Below are 22,909 nucleotides of genomic sequence, written 5' to 3' on the forward strand. Positions count from 1 at the left end.
ACGGAAGAGAGATGAGGTCCCCATAGGCTGGCAGGGTCTCAAGCCAGAGGGAGGCAGGAGATGATGCCTCCACCAGGAAGGAAGTTCTTTCGGGAAGGTGCGCTCGTGGCCTGTATGCCTACGTGAGGGGTTGTTCCTTTGGGGTAGGGTCCCCCAGCCCGCTGGGAACCGGAGGGCTGCGGATACTCTTCCTGGAAAGTGCACACGAAAATTCACATGTCATTTCAGGTGCAGGTTCCTCCCATCCACATGGAGGCTGGTTAGGAGCTGGCTCTGCGGGGGCAGGAGCCAGGACTGGGGAGATCTGGGGACTGGCAGACGCCCTGCTAAGTGGCAGTTGGATGGCACCTACTGAGAGGACTGCAGGTCCCTGGGAGAAAAGGAATGTCTTATTTGGTCAAGTTTTATTATTTTATTTTTATTTATTTTTTGTTAATCTTCACCCGAGGATATTTTTTCCATTGATTTTTAGAGAGAGTGGAAAGGAGAGGGAGAGACAGAGAGAAACATTAATGTGAGAGAGACACATCAATTGGTTGCTTCCCGCATGTACCCCAATCAGGGTCGGGGAATCTGTAACCAAGGTATGTGGCCTTGACAGGAATTGAACCCGGGACCTTTCAGTCCGCGGTCTGATGTTCTATTTACTGAGCCAAACTGACTAGGGCTCATTTGGTCAAGTTTTAAATACTAAATGTAAGGGGGTGCTGACACCTGAACTTTGTGGCTGGGGTCAGCCTGGCCACCACGCAGCCTCGCTCCTGCTCGCCGGGCCAGCCCCTACCACTGCTAAGGAACATGCTTTGTCTTTCTCTTTCCAGAAACGGCCCCCACGTCTGCATACTCATCTCCTGCCCGGAGTCTCGGGGACACAGGGATCACACCTCTGTCCCCCTCCCATATCGTGGTAAGACATGTGTACATGTGTGTGGGAGTATGTGCTCATTATCTTGGCTTTGTGGGTCTGTTCGCATGAGGAGGCAGCTGAGCAGCCCGTCATATTCCTGGGTGGAGATTAAGTGGTCCTGGTACCAGCCATGTGAGCCCCCCCGAGTCCTTGTCCCACCCTGGGCCTTTGTGGCTGGTGCCGTTGGAGCCAGTGGCCTGGGTGGCAGCATGGGCAGGCAGGTGGGGGCAGCCCTGAGGGGACAGGACTCATCAGGGTCATGCATGGTTATGGCAGGACCCAGCTGGGCCCCTGGCATGTGGAACCCTGCTCCCAGGCCTGACTCACGGAGCAGGTGGAGTGGTCACCTGGGAGGTGCACGGACACAGCTGGGAAAGCCCTCGGGGCAGTGGCTGCGGGTCTGCACGGGGATTGGGGAGAACGGTGGGAGGAAGGCTGTCACTCAGAGCCACTGGGCTCTGGCCCTGGTGCTGGTGTCCGGAATAGCCACGCGCATGCACAGCTGATAAAGGGGAGTGGTGGCAAGCTGTGGGCTTGGCCCTTCACTTAGGGGCGCCTCCCTGGGCTGAGGCTGACCTGCCCTCTCCCCAGGGCTTGAGCCAGACAGCGACTGTCCTGGCAGTGGGTGTACAGCGGGGCAGGGTGGGACCACCCGGGGCATCTTCCTGAAAGCCAGGCGGACCCCTCCCCAATACCTTACTCGGTGCCTCTGCAGAACGATGCCGACCCGAGCGTCTCAGAGCAGCAGGCGTTTCTCGTGGTGGTGGCCATCGACTTTGGGACCACGTCTAGCGGCTACGCCTACAGCTTCACCAAGGAGCCGGAGTGCATTCACGTGATGAGGCGAGTGCTTGGGTGGGCAGGCGCAGGCGCTGGGTCTTGGACTCTGGCCCAGCTCGGCCCAAACTCACTGTGCCACTTGGGGCAGCCACTCTGGTCTCTGGGCTGCAGGGTCGTGGTCCGCGACAGTGTTGGTTTATTCTGACTAGTTGGTCTGGGAAGGGCATGGCTGGTGCGTTTGAAACCTGTCCCGGTGACTCCGGCGTGCAGCCTTGGGGGAGGGGTGCCCACTTACAGGTGTCTGTGGTGGGCACTTACTCTGGGAGCTTAGGCAATTGCTAAACCTTCTCACCCTCAGTTCCCTCATCTGTGAAATGGGGAGACTGACCATATCTGCCTCGCAGGGTGTGCGTGCAGACGAAGTGAGACTTCCTGTCAGTGTAAGCGGGGAGGTGCCAGCTCTTCCAGGTGCGGAAGTGTCACGGGTGACGTGACCAGCGCAGAAAGCACCACGCCTGAGAGGAAGCAGAGCGGGGATGGCAGCCAAACGAGGGGTCACCTGAAGTTGCCCTGGGCCTCCTGGGGCGTGCTCTCAGGCCACTCTCTGTGTCCACCCCGTGCTCACAGCGGCCGGCACACTCTGGTGCCCACTGTGTCCACATGTGACCGGCTGTCTATGAAGATTCTGGTCTGTCCAGCACCAAGGCCTGCTCCCCCGGTCTGGGCCTGGCCTTCCCGCAGTCTTCAGCCCCCAAAGCTTTGGGACCCAGGGATTGATCACCCCGATTTTCCAAATCCAATATGGCTCTGAAGATACATTGTGATTGGCCGTTCCCTTCGCTGGTAGTTGTGGAATTTAGTTATCGCTCCGGGGTAAGATTTTAGGCATTTTTTTAAAAAGTGCGGTTGACAAGACAAGTTGTAATAAAAGTAATCCCCGCCCGGCTTGGGTGAGGTCCCGCCTTTCCTCTGGAAAAGCAGCTGTGACTCAGCTAAGGGACCCGCACTAGGAGGCCCCGGAGACCCCTGGTGTCACCTCATCTCTAGGAGACCCCGAGGCAGCACGGCCTGGTGAGCCAGGATCCTGCCTCCGATTGGCCAGACAGGCGGAGGGTCTGCCTGCTCCGCCGTCTCCGAGACGGAAGCCCCGAGTGGAAAGAGCACGTGTTAAAAGCTGGAATCAGTGCTGGTCAGTGTCTCCCCAGTTGTCTTAAGAAATGCTATTTCCAGGAGGTGGTCATGCAATGAAAGTGGGGGAAAGAGCAGAAAGAACTGAACTTGCTGGGGAGGAACCTCCTAAAACACGGGCCGCGTCCAGGGCCTCAGAGATGTCATCTTAGTTGTAGGATTTGGAAGGAGGTTCCTCCTGAATTTTGCTTCAATCAGAACATAGGACATAACCGCGGGACAGACGGACGGAGCTGTGAATGAGAAGGTTAACTTACTGTATTTCAGTAGGAACGAAGGAATACAATGGAGGGGAACGTTCGGGCGGTCGTTTCTGACACGAGTGTCCTGTTGACAGTAATGGAAAGCCCTTTGTGAAAGGTGGTGTGTGGGTGCTCCCCTGCCCAGTGCCCAGTGCCCAGTGCCCAGTGTCAGCCCAGGATGGTGATCAGCCCTGTGTCTCGGGGGTCACCATGGGGACTTAGCTTCCTGGGTAGGGCCTGCTCCCCGCTGGAGCTTGACTGGGAAACCGCCAGGCCCGAGCCCAGACCCCTCTGGGCGGCAAATGCAGGTGGAGGCTGGCTCTCCATCTGGACGTGATGGCCCACCAGAGCTTAGCGATGCAGTCAGGGAGCAGGTGTGAGCTCGGCCAGGAGCGCAGCCACCTCCCCAGGTGGCCAGGGTGCGAGGTGCTTCCCCTCCTGTACGCTGTCTCCACGTTCGCCCGGACTCCCTGCTCCCTGCAGACTCCCTGTTCAGGCTCCTGGAGGAGGGCAGCTTCTCCTCCAGGCCCACGCTTATAACCTCGCCTTGGGGACGCCTTGGCTCCTGCTCACCACTGTATCCATTCAGCTCGGTGCTCCCTCTAGACCAGTGGTTCTCAACCTTCTGGCCCTTTAATACAGTTCCTCATGTTGTGACCCAACCATAAAATTATTTCCGTTGCTACTTCATAACTGTAATGTTGCTACTGTTATGAATCGTAATGCATATATCTGATATGCAGGATGGTCTTATGCAACCCCTGTGAAAGGGTCGTTCGACCGCCAAAGGGGTCGCGACCACAGGTTGAGAACCGCTGCTCTAGACCATCCATCCCCCCTTCCTCCCCGCTCTCTCTTCTGTGGCTTTCCACCTCTGCTCCCAGGTGAGGCCTGAGCTGCCTCCTCAGCCTTCCGGCTTCCAGCCTCCCTCCTTTCGTCTGGCTGGTTCGGTCAGCAGCAGCGCTGACCCTGACATGCCCTAACACCTTCCGTGGCTCCCATCACTCACTATGGAATCTCTCCTCAGTTCTCTTCGGCCTGGGTCCCACCTCCTTCCCAAAGTCGTTTCTGACGCTTCCCGTGGGTACAGTCACTCTTCCTACTTACCCTCCTGTTCCCCAGCCCACACACATGCCCACGCCGGCCACCTCTGAGCAGCCTGCGCGTCCTTTCCTCCTTCGAGGTCCAGCTGTCTGTCGCCCCTCCGAGTTTCTCCTGAGCCCACAGCCTCCCCCCTCCGCCCCCTCCAGCTGGCCCCTCTGCCTTCTCTGACCCTGGGGCCCTTCCCTGGGACTGCGGAAGAAGGTGCCACAACCTCTGCCTTTCCTTGGCGGCAGGCGGTGGGAAGGAGGTGACCCTGGGGTGTCCAACCAGAAGACCCCCACCACCATCTTGCTGACCCCCGAGAGGAAGTTCCACAGCTTCGGGTACGCTGCCAGGGACTTCTACCACGACCTGGACCCCAACGAGGCCAAGCAGTGGCTGTACCTGGAGAAGTTCAAGATGAAGCTGCACACGACTGGGGTAAGCGGGCCTCCCCCGGCCCCAGGTCCTCCGCATCGGAGAGCCGGGGTCCCTCCGGTCTTGCGGGTGTGGGGACCTTCCAGCCCAGGGACCCTGGGGTTCCTCCCAGGCAGACATTCACGTCCATTGACCTTGATTTTAGAAATGACCTGAGCACCCAGTGCGTTTGTGAAACACACAGCACTTTCTGATGGACACGTGGGCGGGGAGATGCTGAGACTATTTAACGGCTTGTTTGCCTGGGAAACTGACCAGAGTGGATGCTGGGAGGAGCGTAGGCCTAGGAGGCTGGGGACCCAATGATAGGAGGCCCCCTTCAGTTGCTGGATTACTGGGAGGTTAGGGGATCCTGAAGGAGGGACATGGGGTCGGGGCCTTTGGGGGGATGAGGGCAGTGTAGCCAGTCCAGAAATAACGAGTGGCCCCTTAACCCCCTGCGTGGGGGAGGGGCAAGCTCAGGAAATCAAGTGCCCAGCAGCTGGCGGCCTGGCTCCCGGGACAGGGCTGCTCCCGACACACTGTCCAGGTCACTGACGGCCTCCCCCTCAAGCTGCATGGAAAAGGCTGGGCCAGAGGAGAGAACTGTTTCCGTGTAAACACCTTATTCCGTAGAGATTCAGGATGGCGATGGTGTGTAAGGCCAGGACTCTAGGCCAGACAACCTGGGTTTAAGTCCTGCCTCGGCCCCTTCCAGATGTTTAATCCCAGTCCCTGGCCTCTCGGTGCCTTGCTTTACCTTATCCGTGCAATGGACACACTGACAGTGCCTTCGCCATGGGGGTTTTGTAAGGAGAAGAGGAATCAGAACACACAGAACTCTAGAGCCGTGTGGTACTTCTAAGTCCCAGTCAGTTGCTGGCTCCTCTGATTGCTTTCATTCGTCGCTGTTACGTGTTTGCAGATGACAGAACAGGTACTAACGGGAAACCCAGCCCCCAGCACCCTACTTCCCAGGGCTCAGTGCCCATGGGGTGATGGTCTCTCTACGAAGCAGACAGGCTCCTGCTAGAAACGCAGCCCCTTTTCAGCTGAGGGGATTCAGTGCTTGCGCTTCAGCTTGCGCAGGTGGACACACAGGAATTTTTAAAATTCTGAGCCTGTGGCTTCCAGGTGCTCAGCCACGTTTCTGAGACGGGGAGCTGCTGCCCAAAAGCTGGGGTGTCTTTCTGAGCATCCGGGGAGGGAAGTGGCTGGCGGGGAGGAGGGGCTTGTGCAGATGGGTCCAGATGACTGACAGGCTTCACGAGGCTGGTTTAGCGGCTCGATGCCCCCTCACACTCCAGAGGCAACGCCTAATTGCCCAGCGGGATCGATCCGGAGGCCCCGCTGACTCCCCAGCAGTAATGAGCCTGGTGGTTCCGGCTGCTCAGGGGCTCTCTCTGCCCACCCCCCACTCTGGGGGACGTTTCTCCTCATTGTTGAATGACCCCAGTCCATACAGCATCCGCAGAGCATCCTCCGCCCGAGGACTGCACTCACACCTGCTCCGTTCCTGGCGGGGAAGCGAGGCGCGATGCTGGGCTCCCAGTGGATCAGGCTGCAGAGCCTTAAAATAGGAGCTCTTCTATTTTGGGGACTGGTTGGCAGCTCACTGGAGAACGTACGCTTCATGTCTGTTCAGCATCAGGCATGTCAGTGAGTTGGCATGATTATGTAGGCCTCCGTGCGGGCTCTGAGGGTGACCATGTGTGTCCCAAGTGCAAATAACATGTAAATTGCACCAGCGGTGCCTGCTGCCTTTCTCTCTTCCTGGGCTGTGGCTGCCCTGAAACCTCGCTCCCAGCAGATCCGGGAGGGAGGGAGGGAGGGAGGGAGGGAGGAGGGAGAAGCGGAGGTGGCGCTGAGGGGAGCAGCCAGGGCCTCCTGCACAGTGCAAGGACATTGCTCCAGGCCTGTTTTGGGGAACTCGCATCCTGGGCTGCCTCTCACACATTGGGAAACACAAATATGGCCACCAGCCGTGTCCCCCCCGCCCCCCGACCCCCGCAGCTGCAGGCAGCTGTCCAGAAGCTGGAAGGCCATCTCTCCTTGTCTTCTTACTGTCTCCTTCCTCTCCCTGCCAGGACCTCACCTTGGATACAGACCTGACAGCAGCCAATGGCAAGAAGATCAAAGCCCTAGAAATCTTTGCTTACGCCCTGCAGTACTTTAAGGAGCAGGCGCTGAAGGTAGGACACGTGGAGGTGCCTGTGGTGGGGGTGGGGGTGGATGCACCCGCCACCGAGGTTGTGCCTGGAGGGAGAGAGCAGGATGCGCCCTCCTAACTGCAGGGGGGACTGGAAAATGGCACAGCCACTGGGAAAATGGTGTGGCCCCTTGAACCAGGAGGTCGAGGTTCGATTCCCGGTCTGGCACATGCCTGGTTTTCGGGCTTGATCCCCCGTAGGAGACATCATTGATGTTTCTGTCTCTCCCTTTCCCTTCTTCCCTCTGAAATCAATAAACATATATTTTTAAAAAAGAAATTCCATGAAGAAATCTGCTCAAGGAGATTTACAGGAGCGAGGCCTTCACAAGGGGCAGCCTGGCATTTGAGGGGCGGGTGGACGTGCATGGTGGTCTCATTCATGAAGGAAGCGAGCGCAAGTGTGGGACAAGGGAGACGTTCGGTTAATGTCAGGATCCTTCCCCTCCCAGCTGTCCTCCAGAGGCTGGTGGAGGCGGATCTAAGCAACTTCCCCTGCAGCCAGGGAAGCCATCATTCAGGTCTGACTCTTCCTGCTCAGAGTCTAAAATGGTCTGGGTGGCGGTAGGTGTGCTCAGAATCCTTCCCAACACTCACACGCTCACCTGCTTTAACGCCCAGGGCAGACCCGCAAGGAAATAACACATGATTTAAAAACAACAACAGAAAAACGGAAACAAAACCCCCAAATCGGCTATTTCATGGTGGCCCAAAGCGGGGAAAAAGAAAAAGTTTGCTGAATACACTTAACACTGCCGAACTGTACACTTAAAAATAATACATTTTGTCATATGTATTTTGTCACAGTTAAAAATGAAAAACAAGAAGCTTACAGATCATAGAGGAAGTTAGTTCAGTGAGAGGGTGGGTCAGTCCCCAGATAACCGTTTGAAACAATAGGGAAAGTGTGATACCCACCAGGAAAAACAAAAGTCACCAGCCGGTTCCTCTGAGCCGTGTCCACGACGCTGACTCTGGTGCAGAAGTGCCCTGGTGTGCGTTTCGCTTTGATTTCAGGTCTGTCTGGTGACCGTGGCTACAGGAGGGGAGGGGAAGGAAGGAAGCAGCATTTATCAGAGGTCTTTTCTGTGCCAGACGTCCCACGTGTGTTCTCATTTAATTTTGCTGCTTATGCTGGGGGTTAGTTTTATTCTCCCCATTTTACAGATGGAAATACTGAGTCGGCACTATGCTAGAGACATACTTTTGTCTACGCGGGCCCAGTGGAAACCTCTGAGGCTTCTGCCCATCCCTTTTACCCACATGGTGTAACCTTGACCCAGAGCTAAGGACAGCATGGTTCTCGCTTAGGCCATTTACATCCTTCCTGTCCCACCAGGAAAATCCCCTCAGGTGCTGGGCTGGAGGGGAGGAAGATGACAGTGACGACTCTGACAGTTGCCACCAGACACTGTTCTAGATACGAGACCACGTGTCGCAATTTAGTGAAGACATTGGCCTTTAGAGTCAAGATAGACCTGGGGCTGAGTTCAGATTTTGGCTCTGCCCCCTTCTAGCCGTGTAATCATCAGAAAGACAGCATATCGAGCCTGAGTTTGCCACCTGCAGGAAAGGGGCACAGTTATAATCTCTCCCTAACAGCATTCTTGGAGGCATTACTGCAGATGAGGTATAACAGTGTTGATGCAGGGTAAACTCTCAGTAAATGTAGCCACGTCTGCCTGACCTGCCGCCCTTTCCTTGGCTGTAGGAGCTGAGCGACCAGGCGGGTTCGGAGTTCGAGAACTCTGATGTCAGATGGGTGATCACGGTGCCTGCCATCTGGAAGCAGCCCGCCAAGCAGTTCATGAGGCAAGCTGCCTACCAGGTGAGCGCGGGGGCGGGAGCGGATGGGGCCCAGGTGCCCACGGTGGTGACCATCACCCCCTCGGGTGTCCAGCGTGCATAGGCCTCCTTGGGAGGCAGCCGGGTCTCCCGCAGGCAGGGGGACTAGGAGCCTTCCCGTTCCTCAGCTGCCTCCCGGGGGAGGAACGGGCTCAGACTGGCAGGGGAGGGGCGTTGTGCATTTCCAGGTCCTGTTGCCACGGTGGGGTCCCTGGGCTAAGATTTCAAACTGGGGCTCGGAGGCACGTCACTTACTTGAGCCTTTCAAGTACAAGGCTTGGAAAGCAAGGAGATTTGGATGAGAAAGGAGTAAAGACAAGGCCCATGGTATGAACTGGGCACCCTCTTGGTGCCGGGGCAGAAAGCTGTGCAGGTGCAGCCAGGACCTACAGGTCTATTTCCCTCTGCCCGCCTCACCTGCGAACTCACAGGAGCACGCATGGTCGCCCCAGAGGGGTGAGGGCTGTCGCACCTGCCCAGTGGCAGTCACCTGGATGAGGGCAGGGCATGGCTAAGGAGCATGCCAGTCAACACAGCGCCATGGAGATGGCATTCCAGGGCCGATGGCCAGCCCATCCCTCAGGGGTGCCTGGCCCCCTCCCCACGCCGCCCCCCCTTCCGCTGGTGCCTCAAACTCTCCCAGCCTCCAGCCCTCACGCGGTTGCAGACAACTGTGCCAGGACAGAGCTTCCATGAGAGCCTGACGTCCTGGCAAGAAAGGCTGGTCCTGCCGATCTGTGTCCTAATCCGAGGGCACAGCTGGCTCCTGCGTGTTTACTGCCTCCCCTGGGCCATGAAAGCCACCCTGGGGCTCGGCCAACTCTGTGCCCTGGACGTCAGTCTCCACAGGCATCCGCCCGAGTCGGGCGGGGAATGCCGCCCGGGATATAGGTGTCCTTGCCCTCCGCCAGGGGACTTACCTCCGATGCTGAGTTTGTGGCCACAGGGACGAACCTTTCCTGTTAGACACCCACCGCATCCGCCCTGAGCGCAGCAGGGTAGTAAAGTGGGCACCCCCCCTCTCCCGCCCCACATCATGGACTGTACTTCACACTCGGGGCTTTACTCCAGGCGGCAGGTAGAGTCAGGCCAGTGCCCCCCCCCCCCCCCCCCCCCGTCCCGCCCCAGACTGTCTCTCTCCTTCCTCTGCTCAGCGTGAGAATCTGGCCCAGCCTATGTATCTGCCAAAAATAGACTTGTTTTCATAGGGATGAAGGAAGAGGGTGGAAGTTCCAAAAAGAGGCAATCCTTTAAAAGAGAGAGGCCCAGGCACACCTCAGCTGCCACAGAAGCCCGGGCAGCATGGGCTGTTCCGTGGACGTGGACGTGGCCTTGGGGCCGTGTCCAAAGACAGGCCCCCGGGAACCGCTGTCTAAGGCGACACGGCCCTGTGTCTGGTCTGAGTGTTCCCAGGATGGACACTCAAGCTTCATGGTTTTGACCCTCATTTCCAGCCCACAGGACGCCTCCAGCAACAAACGTGTGACCCAGAAAAGGGTCAGCTCTTATTTTTAGCCTGAAAACGAAAGAGGCGCAGTGACCGGCAGATGTGTCAGGGCTGTTAGAGCTGGTTCGGGGGCGGGGGAGGTGGGGGCCTCCTCCAAGGACAGCATCTCTGAAAGCATGGGGTGGGGGCTGGAGGCAGCGAGGGGGAGGGGCGAGGGGAGAGGCCCTGGGGCAGCTGAGGAGGAAGGAAATGGGGGGTGGGATGGGGGGTGGCATCCCTTGGGGTTTGGCACAATCAACATGGCACCTCAGAGAGTAGAAGGCCACCCGTCCTGAGCAGATGCGACCGGCATCCTTGGACGCAGGGAATTCGCTCTCTGAAGCCGGAGACCCTCTGCAAACAGGCCCATCTCAGTACCGGGGAGCTTGTTTGGTGCCATGATTGCGCAGTGTTTTTTTAAATCCTCACCAAAGGATATGTTTTGCTTTGTTTTTTAAATTGACTTTTTAGAGGAGAGGAAGGAAGAGAGAGAGAGAAAAAACAACAGCAACACACCGATGTGAGAAACTTTGATCAGTTGCCTCCCATACACGACCCAACAGGGGATTAAACCCACAACCTAGGCATGTGCCCTGCCTGGAAATGGAGCCTGCAACCTTTTGGTGTTTGGGGCGAGGCTGTAACCAACCGAGCCACCTGGCCAGGGCCGTGCAGCTTAAGTTTTGACCCTTTGAAATTCTGATTTGATACTTGTGTCCAGTTTACAGTCACTGAGTGGATTTGAAGATGGCAGGGGCCGTTCAGTCCCTGCTCCCTCAGTCACTGACTCATCAGACAAACCTGTGCCGGGAGTGATCTGTGTGCCAGGGCTGGGCGAGGCCCTGGATTCATACCTGTGCCCTGTGCGCCGGAGCCTGGCCCTGCTCTCAGGTAGCTTGCGGCCCAGTGGTGCACGGAAGCCTCACACTTCTGGGGGGCAGAGGGTGTGCAGGGGCGCAGCTGCCTTGCTGACTTCTCTGCGGTCTCTCCAGCCTGAGTCCCAGTGACAAAGTGGAAATGAAGCTTGCTAACCTGTGGCCAAAATGAGCATCTCTCCAACTCTCCCTCCTCACTGCCCCCCATTTAGGCTATGGAATAAGAAAGATGTGTACCGTGATGGTTAATTTTCTGTGTAAACTTGACTGAGCCAAGGGGTATGCAGATATTTGTTCAAAAGTCATCCTGAGCGTTGCTGTGAGGGTATTTTGGGGCGAGATTAACCTGTAAATCAGTAGCCCGAATAAAGCAAATTGCCCTCCCTAAGGGGGGTGGGCCTCACCCAATCAGTGGAAGGCATGAGCAGAACCTACCTAGAACAAGAGGGAATTCCTCCCGCCTGCGGCCTTCAAACGGGGACATTGGGTTTGGGGTTTTGGGGTGTTCTGGGTGTTTTTTTTTGCCTTTGGACTTGAACTGAAACATCTCTTCCTGGGTGTTGAACCTGCCAGCTAGGGAACTAGACCTTGATGGGCTCTCCTGGTCCTCCAGCTTGCTGCCTGCAGACCTCAGGACTTGTCACTCTCCATAATCATGTGAGCCACTCATTGTCATAAACCTCTTTCTACACATCCATACATTGGATTCCCTGGAGAACGCCAATACAGAAGCTGAGCAAAAGCACTTCTTGGCCCAGCCAGCTTCTGAGATGCAAGAGTGCCCATCAGCCCTTCCTCCCGAAGTGCTGCCCCTTAGCCCATCACCCTGCTTGCAGGTGAAATCGGAGCCCCTCCTCCCAGGCCTGCTCTGAAGAGGCCTGGCTGCAGAGCAGGGGACGAGGCCCAGGGCAGCATCTCCCAGTTTATTTCATCAGTGAACCTCCGACATATCTGCTAGTGTCAAGTGCTCGTTGAAAAAGTAGGTTAACCTCTGTCTTTTATGAAGGCCGGGGCACCGTTAGACCCTTGAAGAGCACTCAGTGAAGGAGGGTGCTGCCCTGGCTGGGTGCTCAGCTGGGCGGGTGTCATCCCATACACCAAACGTTGTGGGTTTGACTCCTGGTCAGGGCACATACCTACGTTGTGAGTTCGATCTCTAGTTGGGGAATGTTTGGGAGGCAGCTTGATTGATGTTTCTCATATTGCTGTTTCTCTTTCTCTCTCCCTTTCTCTTTCTCTAAAATCAATAAAAAAAATATGTCTTCAGGGGAGGATTAAAAATTTTTTAAAAAAGAACAGCTGGTCTCTCCTCTGAGACCCAAGAGACCTAGAATGGGAGGTAGTTCCACTGTGTCCTGAGAGTTGCACGGACAGGAAACAGTTTCTCTCTAGAGGCATTTTGCCTAAAATGTGTCACTCTAGGAGGTTCCAGAGCCTGTTAAATAAATGTTTCCCTACAGATGATTTCATCATCTAGCACAGAGTTGCAGCTTACATTTGCCTCCCTTTCTGAACAAATGGCAGTGACAAATAGCCACATCAGGAAAAACACACAAAAAGAACCACCCCATGACGCCCAGGACGGTGCAGCTGGGCCCGTGCAACTTGACGCCCGGCCAGCGGTGCGCTCGCTGGCTGTCTGGCCATTTTTCTCAGCTGTAAACACACAGTCCCCGGCGGATTTTTCCAGCTGACGGCAGGGCCGGGGCGGGGGAGCCCTGGAGTCAGCGTGGACGCCCACACCCTGGCCTCCCTGGAGTCACCACCTGCTGCTCCTCCCCCTGGGAGCAGGGGACCATGAAGCAGCACTCCAAGGAGCCGCTTTGATGGTGCTCCTGCCGCCCCAGATTCGTGGAGGAGACAAACGGGGCCGCGTGCTCTTCGTTGAGACAGTCTGTTTGTAGAGTCCTTGGTCACGCAGGCAGAATGCTTGTCTCATTCGGGCTTGCGGAGATGAGCGCCAGGAAACTGCAGAACTTGATTCTGACCGGAGGGATGCGCGACTCATTCATGTAGCAGCTACCCTCTGAGCCCTTCTGTGTGCGGTGGGGCAAGGAGACTTAGCTGCCGCCCTTGGAGGACATACCCTCTTGCAGGAGAGGCCGGACATGCACAGCGGCCATGAGATCCCAGCTCTGGAGGCAGGATTAGCAAAGGCAGAGCGAGCGCTCTTCTGCTTCGGGTGACCCTGGCCTGGTCCCAGGCAAATAGACCCCCAGGTCTCCGGACAGCACTGGGCTGGAGGGCCTCTGCTGAGAAGACTGCACATGTTTATGCAGAAACAAAGCTCACACTTCGGGCACCAGAGCCTCTGGCCCAGAGAGAAAGACGGCTGGGCTTTGAGCCTGGCGGATCCCCTGTTTCCTCTTTTTCCTGGAGTCCACGGCAGCCCTGGGACACCTCCCCTCCTGGGAGGTGGAATCACCGGCTGCTTCCTCTTGCCTGTCCCTCAGCTTTCCACTGGCCACCGTGGGAGCAGCTGTTGGGGGTGCAGCCCCTCATTGCCACTGGGAGTGCGAGGTGGAGCATGGCGGCTGGTTGGAACGAAGGAGTGTGTCACTCTGTCCTGGTCTCTCCGGCACCGCCTGGCCTTCTCTCATCTGGGGTTTTCCCGCTGCTGGGAGGCCTTCGGGATTGGCAAAGTGGAGATGCCCAGGCACCTGCCGCTGATGGTATCTCAAGAGGACAGAATTGGTTGGTTTGGGGTACGGTATAGGCAGTGTGTCATCGGGTACTGTCCTGGGGTAAATGGGTAGAGGCTGTACCTTTAAGCCAGTTGAGGGGAGCATTAGAGGCATCAGGGAGTTTGGTTCAAGTCCTCCCGAAGGCCTGGGCCCCACCCCAGCAGCTGGAGTCACTCAGACCAGAAGAGCAGAGAACCCAGGAAAGAGCTGGTCTGCAAGGCGCGAGATCTGGGCCGGGGCGCTCGGCCGCTTACGGGTCGGGCACCTTGGAGCTGAAGAGACTGAGGCCCGCCTCCCAGGAACCCGGGACAGGCCACCCTGCTTCTCCGAGCCCTGGTTTCTTCTCGTACAGAGTGAAGGAGTGGGACGGCATCCTGAGGTCCTTTCCATTCTTCCCTTATAACCCGGCCTCCCAACCCGCCCAGTTATTGCACCTGCTAACCCCCTGCCGCCGGCGACTGTGAGCGGCTCCTCCTGGTGAGAGGCCATGGTGCCGGTGTGACGCCAGGCAGACCCCCCCCCCCCCCCACCCCGCCTCCAGGATGAGGCCTTATGAGCTGGGTGTGGAACTGGGGCCTTTCACCAAGTGGGTGCGGCATCTGAGGTTCCCTAGGAAACGGGACCAAAGACAACAAACATAGAAGGCAGGAAACCCCCAGGCCTGAACAGCTTCAACGGACAAGCGAGACCTGGTGCTCAAGGTCAAGGTCACGGGAGGCGGGCCGGGACCTGTTAGGGGACACGCCAGGCCCTTTTCCCTGCTCCCCTCAGAAGGGCGGTCCCAGAGCCTCCCGGAGGCACCTGCCTGGAACAAGCCAGGTGTCACAGAGCAGAGCATTTCTGCTGTGAAAGGGATAGTGGCTTTGAATGAGGGCGCGGCACCTGCCTCCCCACCCACCCTCCAGAAGGGGGCGCTGTGCGGGATTCCAGGAGGGGCTTTCTCCCGGAGCCCTGGAGCCCTCCTGTCCGACTCCCATCCAGCAAAATCCCATGTTGCCTAGCGAGGTCCGGCGATGGGCCATGTTTCCTGGGCCACCAGAGATCGGGGCTTGCTCTGATTCGATCAGACTGTTTGGCCTGTTACAGCCCAAACCAGACCACGTGCTGTCCCCCCTGTAACAGTTTCCAAAGTTCTGGGGACTTCCCCCCATGCGTCTCAGTTCTGGGCTAGTTAAGCTCCAGATGCAAGAGGCTCCAGGGCCCAGCGGGTCTGGCGTTTCCCAGGGATGCTGGTACATTTCCTTAGGCCACTGTGGTGTTCGGGGACCCCGCTCAGGGCCCAGCACCTGATCACCCCCAATCTTAAGCTCTGCAGAGGCCTATGGGGGGAATTCCTCAAACCAGCAGGGCCCGGGGGTCCCTTCCTGGGGGTGTCAGCCCCAGGTGGGGGTGTCCTGGGAGCAGCCCCCCAGGGAGCCCCGGTCCCAGCCTCTGCTTCTGTCCTCCAGGCGGGCCTGGCCTCCCCCGAGAACGCGGAGCAGCTCATCATCGCCCTGGAGCCCGAGGCCGCCTCCATCTACTGCCGGAAGCTGCGGCTGCACCAGATGATGGAGCTGAGCAGCAAGGCCGCGGTCAATGGGTACAGCTCCAGAGACACAGTAGGAGCTGGGTTTGCACAGGGTACCTCTGCTCTCTCTCTCCCCCCCTGCTCTCCCCTCCCGCCTGCATGTCTCTGGGCCGCTACTGTGTACATGCACTCGGTGCTGTAATGAAGAATCAAGATGCCGCCAGAGAGGCTGGTGTTAAGCACCCTGTGCTCAGCCCCCTCCCGCCCCCTGGCCCCTCCCAGGGGCCTCGGCACACCTGGCAGTGGGTACCCAGGTTCATCACCCACCCACGTGCCTTCGGAGGGGGGAGGGCGCTGCTCTCCAGAAACTCGAGGGGGCCCTGAGAGCAGTCCTGGCCTTGCATTTTACTAAGCTCTTAATCTTTCTGGCCTGTTAACTGATTCTCAATCTAATCCCATTTGCCTGTTATTAATTCTTCCATTAAGACTGTTGACTTACTGCTGACTCACTCATTGGAGCTGCTTCGTGTGTGATGAGCTCATTATGTGTCTTGGCCATAAACCTGGCGAGAGTTTAAACTGCAGACGGAAAGGACTGACGCTTCCTGACCCGCGGATGTCCACTTGGCTGTGGAAGAGTCACCCGCCCAGGGACACTCGGGAGCTTCGGGGGGACCCTAAGGAGCCTTTTCTCTTTCGTGTTTTCCTGGTGCAAGTCGGCCCCTCTCTTGGTCCCCAGAACTGTTTTCCTGGGTGTCCGTCCAGCGCTCTGTGGGTCTGATCAGGGCCACAGCGTTCACAGACACCTTAGGTCAGGGTCAAAGCCACCTCTGTGAGTGAGTTTGGAAGCTAATCAGCGTGCTGGGGCGCACAGCTCTGAGCTCTGTCCCCGGGGGAGGGCCCTGAGGGCACAAACCCGCCCATCACCCCCCTCGAAGGCCAGGCCCAGGAGGAGAGGGGTGGCGTTAGCCAGGGCTGCCGCAGGCTGCTCCCCTAGAGCCCTCGTCCCAAGTTTTCCGTGGTCCCCACCCCGAGGCCCAGCGAGGCCATCTCCATGGTCTGCTCCCATTCCTCTTCGCGGGGCAGCTGCGCCAGGGCCCACGCCCTGCACTTTCACCCAGGACCGGGGAATCTGTGAGCCTCAGCACAAAGTTCACTTGTCCCCGAGCTGCTGCCCCTGCCCGCCAGGCCCCGATGTGGGCACCTTGGATCTGAGTCACCCAGAATGTGGGGAGCAGGCTGCCCTTTAAATCCAGGGCTTGACCTGCCCTTGTGTAGCGGTGCTGGGCCCCAGCACAGGCCGAGGGCAGCCTTGCTGCGGACCAGGTCAGCTGCCTGTTTAAAACACACGGAATGACAAGCTTATGTAAATCTCCACCTTCATTGTTTTCATGGAAAAGACCAGGAGGGACTGGGCTTCTCCTCTCACTTGCTGGTTCTCCCTTAGTTGTTCATAAAAAGAAATCCAGGAGAATTAGCTAATTCTAGCGCCACCGCTCTTCCCACCATTTCCCCTAACCTGAGGGGAAAGCTGTTTGGAATGCTTTTCCTGGGAGCTCAGCCTGGCTTCCTTTCCTCGCAAGCGTCCCATCTCCCCCCTGGCCCGTCCCGTGTCCTGTGCCTGTGGACTTGGCTGTGGTCCCATATGCTCAGAGGGTCTGTAGGGTTTTTAAATCCCCAAGTGGTTGGCCAGCGCCCCTCTGAGGGGCAGGAGGCAGGGCTCTGTCTCAGCCTCGGGCTGCAGTTGGGACCTCTCTCCCAGGAGGCCTGGCAGGAATACCCGGAGGGAGGGTGGGGTACCCGAGACACCTCCCCCGGCCGCCCCTGCTGGGGGCTCCTTCAGGTGGAGCCGGAGGACCCCGTGGGGGAGAACGGAGCCAGCACTCTGCCCCCCGGCACTGCAGGGTTTGCTGTGGGTATTTTATTTTACACCAGGAGGATTTAATGAGCGCCGTAAAGGGCACATTTTTCACAAAATGGGCTTAATTTGCCTGAAAAATAGGATACATTTTTTGAGAGCTCAGAACATGTCTCATTAGCTTTGCTTGGCTGTTTTTTATGAATGCCATTTCATTAGTCATCCAGGTTGTTTTAGGAAACCAAATGCCCACCAAAGATCTGCAATAGAAATTCATCTGGAGCCGGTGCTGGGAACAGGAGAGAGGCCTGCGTGTGGGGTCCCTCCTAGGCCTACAGGAACTCCTTTTATTTATTAAATATTTTTTATTGCCCTGCCGGTTTGGCTCAGTGGATAGAGTGTCGGCCCCAGGACTGAAGGGTCTCCGGTTTGATTTCAGTCAAGGGCTTTTACCTCCATTGCAGGTTCGATCCCTGGCCCTGGTCGGGGCCATGCAGGAGGCAGCCAGCCAATGTGTCTCTCTCACATTGATGTTTCTCTTTCTCTCTGTCTCTCCTGCTTCCTTCCACTTTCTCTGAAAATCAATGGAAAAATATCCTTGGGTGAGAATTAACAAAAAAAGATTTTTTAAATTGCTTTTTAGCAGCGGTTCTCAACCTGTGGGTCGTGACCCCTTTGGGGGTCGAACGACCCTTTCACAGGGGTCACCTAAGACCATCGGAAAACACATATATAATTACATATTGTTTTTGTGATGAATCACTATGCTTTAATTATGTTCAATTTGTACCAATGAAATTGGGGGTCACCACTACATGAGGAACTGTATTAAAGGGTCGCGGCATTAGGAAGGTTGAGAACCACTGCTTTTTAGAGAGATAGGAAGGGAGAGAACCACTGATGTGAGTGTGAAACATCCATTGGCTGCCTCCTGCATGCCCCCTAGTGGGGATTGAGCTCTCAGCCTGGGCATGTGCCCTAACCAGGAATTGGACCAGGAATCGAACCAGCAACTTTTCTGTGCACCTGACGACGCCCAACCACTGCGCCACACCAGCCTGCAGGGACTCTTACACCGGGACAGCCTCTCCACCATAAGGCAGGGCCCGAGGAACTCGGAGCTGGCCCAGTGCTTGCCATCCCAACCCCCATAGATGTTGTTTTGCAAACACTGCTCCTTGCTGAGAGGCTAGAGGGCCAAGGGTCCTCTGTTGGATAAATAGCTGCAGACAGATACAAAGTCTGCAACACCCGCCCAGGGACTAAAGAATTCACAGCAGCAGAGCTGTGGGCAGAGCCTTGATCTGTAAAATAGGTGGTCGCTCTCCGTGGCTTGTGGTAGTGATGGTTTGGTGGGCACCGGGTCTCAGACTTGGTGCTCACCTTCATTGTCACCTACTGTGAGCAGGTGTCACACTGGCTGCTTAGGACAAATCAGAGAGCCAGTCCCTGCTCTGCCTGTGAGGAACTTAGGCCACGTATTATTATACCCATTTTATGGATGGGGAAACTGAGGCCCGGGGTGGGGGGTTGAGTTGCTCAAATTCCCACCGTGGCTGTGCCCGGCTGCCTCCCAGGTACCCTCTCACAGCACCTTTCCTGGTTCTTCACATTTGTAGTCTGCTTTTTCAGACTTCACTGTAAACTTAAATCTCAGAGGCATGAGGGTCCCTGGATGGAGCGTTAATTTGGGGCTGCAAGGCAGTGTGGGAACTGGTCTCCTAACCTCCCTGACCTGGTTTCCTCACCTTAACGTAGGGCCGTGATTTATGCCCTGTCCACCTCACAGCGCTGTGGGGAGGCCAGTGGGAGGCCAAATCCCCACGCATGGTGTCACCGCCAGGTTGTCCTGCAGGGCTAGGAAACTGGTGCCTGGCTTTGCCAGTTTCAGATGCGCCACCTTGTGGTCGATGCGCCACCTTGTGGTCAAAGAGGGTATTGGCTTCAACAAGGTCAGGAAATGGCTCCTATACAATTGATCCAGGATCCAGACTCGCGTCCAGTTTATCCAGGATCCTGATCAGCACCCCACTCTCCGTGTATCAGGATTCCTTGGTGTGAAATTGTTTAACCAAGTGCACTGACGGCTGCTTGGCAGACAGCTGCCTCCCGGGCACAGCAAAGCCAGGAAATTGGTCCGTTTTATTCACCCATCCCCCCGAAAGTCACTGGAGGATGGGCTCATCCTGGTGAGCTTTCCAGCAGCGCTCAGGCTGAGTCTGCCACACCGATGGGGCGGGGAAGGCCGGGGCGATAGCTGCTCGTCCTGGGAGAACTATTTTGGAATTCCCCGGATGGCATTCCTGTAATTGTTTGGTCACGGTTCACTGAGTGTTGTGTCCCTAACCTGCTCACGCTGCTGCCTCCACTGACTGCAGATGACGGCCGCTCTGTCGTGCTTTCTCACCCGCCATCATTTTCTTTCTGTCGGCCACTAGCTAAGGAGCACGTACGGCGCAATCGGCAGAGCCGGACCTTTTTGGTGGAGAATGTCATAGGCGAGATCTGGTCCGAGCTGGAGGAAGGTAGCGTCCTTGAATGTCCTTTGCCTTTGCTGGATTGTGTGTGTGTGTGTGTGTGTGTGTGTGTGTGTGTGTGTGTTGCTGCTGGCAAAACTGCATTCCTACTTGTCCCTTTTGCACTTTTGGAGAATGTTCAAAATCACTCGGTTTTAAAGACTACTCCCCCAGGGAGAGCTCTTTGTGGAGCTGTGATTTTGCATGTGGTTAAGCCATGTAGACTCTTCAGAGGAGAGGTAGGGACTGGGACTCACTGGTTCCAGGACAAGTCTTCAGTTAAACAGCCGGCCACTTGCTGGCGCTATTCACTGGGCAGGAAGCTGTCCGCTGGGTCGTGCCAGACACGCAGCAGCGTGTGGCATGGATGCTGTAGTTTTAGAGATCCACGCGTCTGGGCTCTGGATCGTCCATGCTAACCGTCGCTCCTAGCAGACATCATTGCCTTCTCTTTAGTCACGAATAACCCGCTGCACAACTACTTAGCAAACCCATTGCACTAATGAGAAGGGCGGGGTACCCCGTCATCACCCGCCAGCCCGTTTCAGGACGGGTTGGCAAGCAGTCTATGTGAAGGGTGGCTGGTGTTTTCCTTTGCCAGGTGACAAGTATGTGGTTGTGGACAGTGGCGGTGGCACCGTAGACCTGACCGTCCATCAGATACGGTTACCAGAGGGACACCTTAAGGAACTGTATAAAGCCACAGGTGAGCGCTGCACGGCGATGTTCTCCTACCTGAGCCCGGCCACTCCTTTCCGACTTCTCTCAGCCTGTCATTGTCTCAGTGCCGCCAGCACGTGGAACAGTCGGCAGGAGAAGGCACTGAGGCTTTTTTTTAAAAGATAAGTTTTCATAATTTCTTTCTTTAAAAAAATATATTTTTGATTTTAGAGAGAAAGGAGAGGGGGAGAGAGATAGAAACATTAACGATGAGAGAGAATCATTGATGGGCTGCCTCCTGCACGCCCCACACTGGGGATCAAGCCTGCAACCTGGGCATGTGCCCTGACCGGGAATCGAACCGTAACCTCCTAGTTCAGAGGTCGATGCTCAGCCACTGAGTCACGCCAGCCAGGCGGCTCCGTGGCTTATTGAACATTGGAAAGCAAAGCACAGTTCCATGTCCTTTAAAACACAGACCTCCATCCCTGGGGGAGGAGCCCGTCTCAGATCCTGGCTGAGAAAGTGGCTCCTGGAAGTTATGAAAGGATGTGACAGAAGCCCGAAGACACGTGTGGCTCGGGGCTATGGCTAAGCCTTCTGGGAGGGCCCAGGACCCCTGGTCGGGGAGGTGGTGATGAGGAGTGAGTAGACCCAGGGGCTAAGCGAGGCCTGCCTGCTCCTGATCCTGTCCTGGGTGTCTACGGGGGAGGAGGAAACTGCGATACTCCCAGTGCCTTAAATGTATTGCTTTTATTTAAAGTGTAACTGACTGTAAACAGGTTATTGCCGAGTGGTGTCTAGAGGAAAGCTCTCCATGAGGAGTGAGAAGAACCCCAGTGAGGTCCCAGCTGTGCTCCATTGTGTATTTGGGAGAAGAGCGGGGTGGCCTCAGAGTCGGGGCCCCGTTCTCCGCGTTTCTCACACGGCGACTCCGTTTCGTTCTTGGCGCAGGGGGACCCTATGGATCCTTAGGAGTCGATTACGAATTTGAAAAGCTCCTGTGTAAGATATTCGGAGAGGACTTCATCGAGCAATTCAAAATCAAGCGTCCCGCCGCCTGGGTGGACTTGATGATTGCGTTCGAGTCTCGCAAAAGGGCGGCCGCCCCGGACCGCACCAACCCGCTGAACATCACCCTGCCCTTCTCCTTCATCGATTACTACAAGAAGTTCCGCGGCCACAGCGTGGAGCACGCCTTGCGGAAGAGCAAGTGAGTCGGACCTGCCTTTGGCCCGGGAAACTCGGCCATGGAGCCGAGAGAAGCTCCTCTTGGCTTGGCTGCCCTCGTAGCACCCTCCAAATGATTGTTCCCCTTTGCGGGGCGCCGGGGGAGTGCCATTAGAACGCATGGACTTAGCACGTCTGATGCATGTGTAACGATGGCGGTTACATCCTCAGTGACGCTCCAATGTCCCATCTTGGCCGGTGGGAGCCCCTTCAGGTTGGCTCCTGAGTCCCACTGCCTCGGCCTTTGCGGTTTATTTCCTTCTCCTTTTTTATGTTTTTATTGATTTCAGAGAAGAAGGGAAAGGGAGAGAGAGATAGAAACAACATTGATGAGAGAGAATCATTGACCGGTTGCCTCCTGCACGCTCCACGCTGGGGATCGAGCCTGCAACCTGGTCATGTGCCCTGAGCAGCGAACCGTGACCTCATAGGTCGACGCTCAACCACGGAGCCGCGCTGGCCAGGCCCTTTGTGGTCTCTAACGGTCTCCGCCTGTGCCAGTGAGGTGCCCCTGACTCACCCTGTACGTTCCCCACCACACCTGCGATCGGGTGCTTCTCTAAGACGCCCTGGCTCCTTTCAGGGGAAACAAAGTGGACTTGACTCCCAGGCTGCTGTGCCCTGGGAGCAAGGTCCTCGCCAGACCCTCCCAGGCTGCCGTTCTCTCTGCCCTGGCCTCCTGCAGAAGGCACCTGCGTCTGGTTGTCTCCCATGTCCTGCCCGCACAGTTCCGGGGCCTCCCTCGCTGCGGAGACTGGCTGCGGCCAGCCCGTGGGTCACCCCACACCATACACTCTGTCCTCCGGCCCAGGCCCTGGGAGGACTCCTGGTCCGTGAGACAGGGCGGCATCTAGAACGTGCTGCTGGAGGAGCTGGAGGTGCTATGCTGCAGGGACGGAGCCATCGTTAGCTCGGCCCCTTTGACCTTGCGAGCAGCGGGGGCCCCTTTGACCTTGCGAGCAGGCGGGTGCGCACTGCACTCCACAGTCCCTGGCGTTCCTTTTACGCTAGGAAGTTTCCAGAGTGTTTTCCCAGACGTGGTTTTTAACTTGATCTTCACAACCCTGTGAGGGAGGTAAGGCAAGTGGCATTCGCCTTGATTTGCAGACGGAAAGCCAGGGCTCAGAGAAAACGCTTGCCCGAGGTCCCATGGCTGCTGAGTGGTGGGGCCAGGCTGGAGCCCAGCAGCCTGACTCCCTGTCCAGTGCTCCTGCTGCTGCACGCTGCCCCTTCGACAGGGACAGTGAGGGGCACCGGCAGGAGGAGGCTTCTCCCTGTCCTGGGACAGGTAGCCTTAGGTAGCAGCACGGCGAGCCGCTAATGGACTCGCATCCAACGATTGTGGCATCGAAGTGCGGTCATCCAAATGAGAGCAATGCCTTTACCTCCTTGTCCTTCGCACTCGACATCGGCTCCCACTTC

General features: G+C 56.9%; 1 protein-coding gene across 4 annotated transcripts in view; it reads left to right on the top strand.

Annotated features, from left to right (window-relative positions):
- Positions 1 to 22,909, top strand: part of HSPA12A (heat shock protein family A (Hsp70) member 12A) — a 111,762-nt gene that overhangs the window by 83,075 nt on the left and 5,778 nt on the right. For all 4 annotated transcript variants that reach the window (XM_036335850.1, XM_036335848.1, XM_036335849.1 and 1 more), the window contains 9 exons: positions 822 to 907; positions 1,623 to 1,750; positions 4,455 to 4,641; positions 6,705 to 6,809; positions 8,538 to 8,654; positions 15,165 to 15,336; positions 19,520 to 19,606; positions 20,199 to 20,303; positions 21,212 to 21,470. In XM_036335850.1, the coding sequence (XP_036191743.1) occupies positions 822 to 907; positions 1,623 to 1,750; positions 4,455 to 4,641; positions 6,705 to 6,809; positions 8,538 to 8,654; positions 15,165 to 15,336; positions 19,520 to 19,606; positions 20,199 to 20,303; positions 21,212 to 21,470 (1,246 nt within the window). The remainder of the gene's footprint in view (positions 1 to 821; positions 908 to 1,622; positions 1,751 to 4,454; positions 4,642 to 6,704; positions 6,810 to 8,537; positions 8,655 to 15,164; positions 15,337 to 19,519; positions 19,607 to 20,198; positions 20,304 to 21,211; positions 21,471 to 22,909) is intronic.

Source organism: Myotis myotis, unplaced genomic scaffold (assembly GCF_014108235.1).
Source record: "Myotis myotis isolate mMyoMyo1 unplaced genomic scaffold, mMyoMyo1.p scaffold_m19_p_15, whole genome shotgun sequence".
Taxonomy (NCBI): Eukaryota; Metazoa; Chordata; class Mammalia; order Chiroptera; family Vespertilionidae; genus Myotis; species Myotis myotis.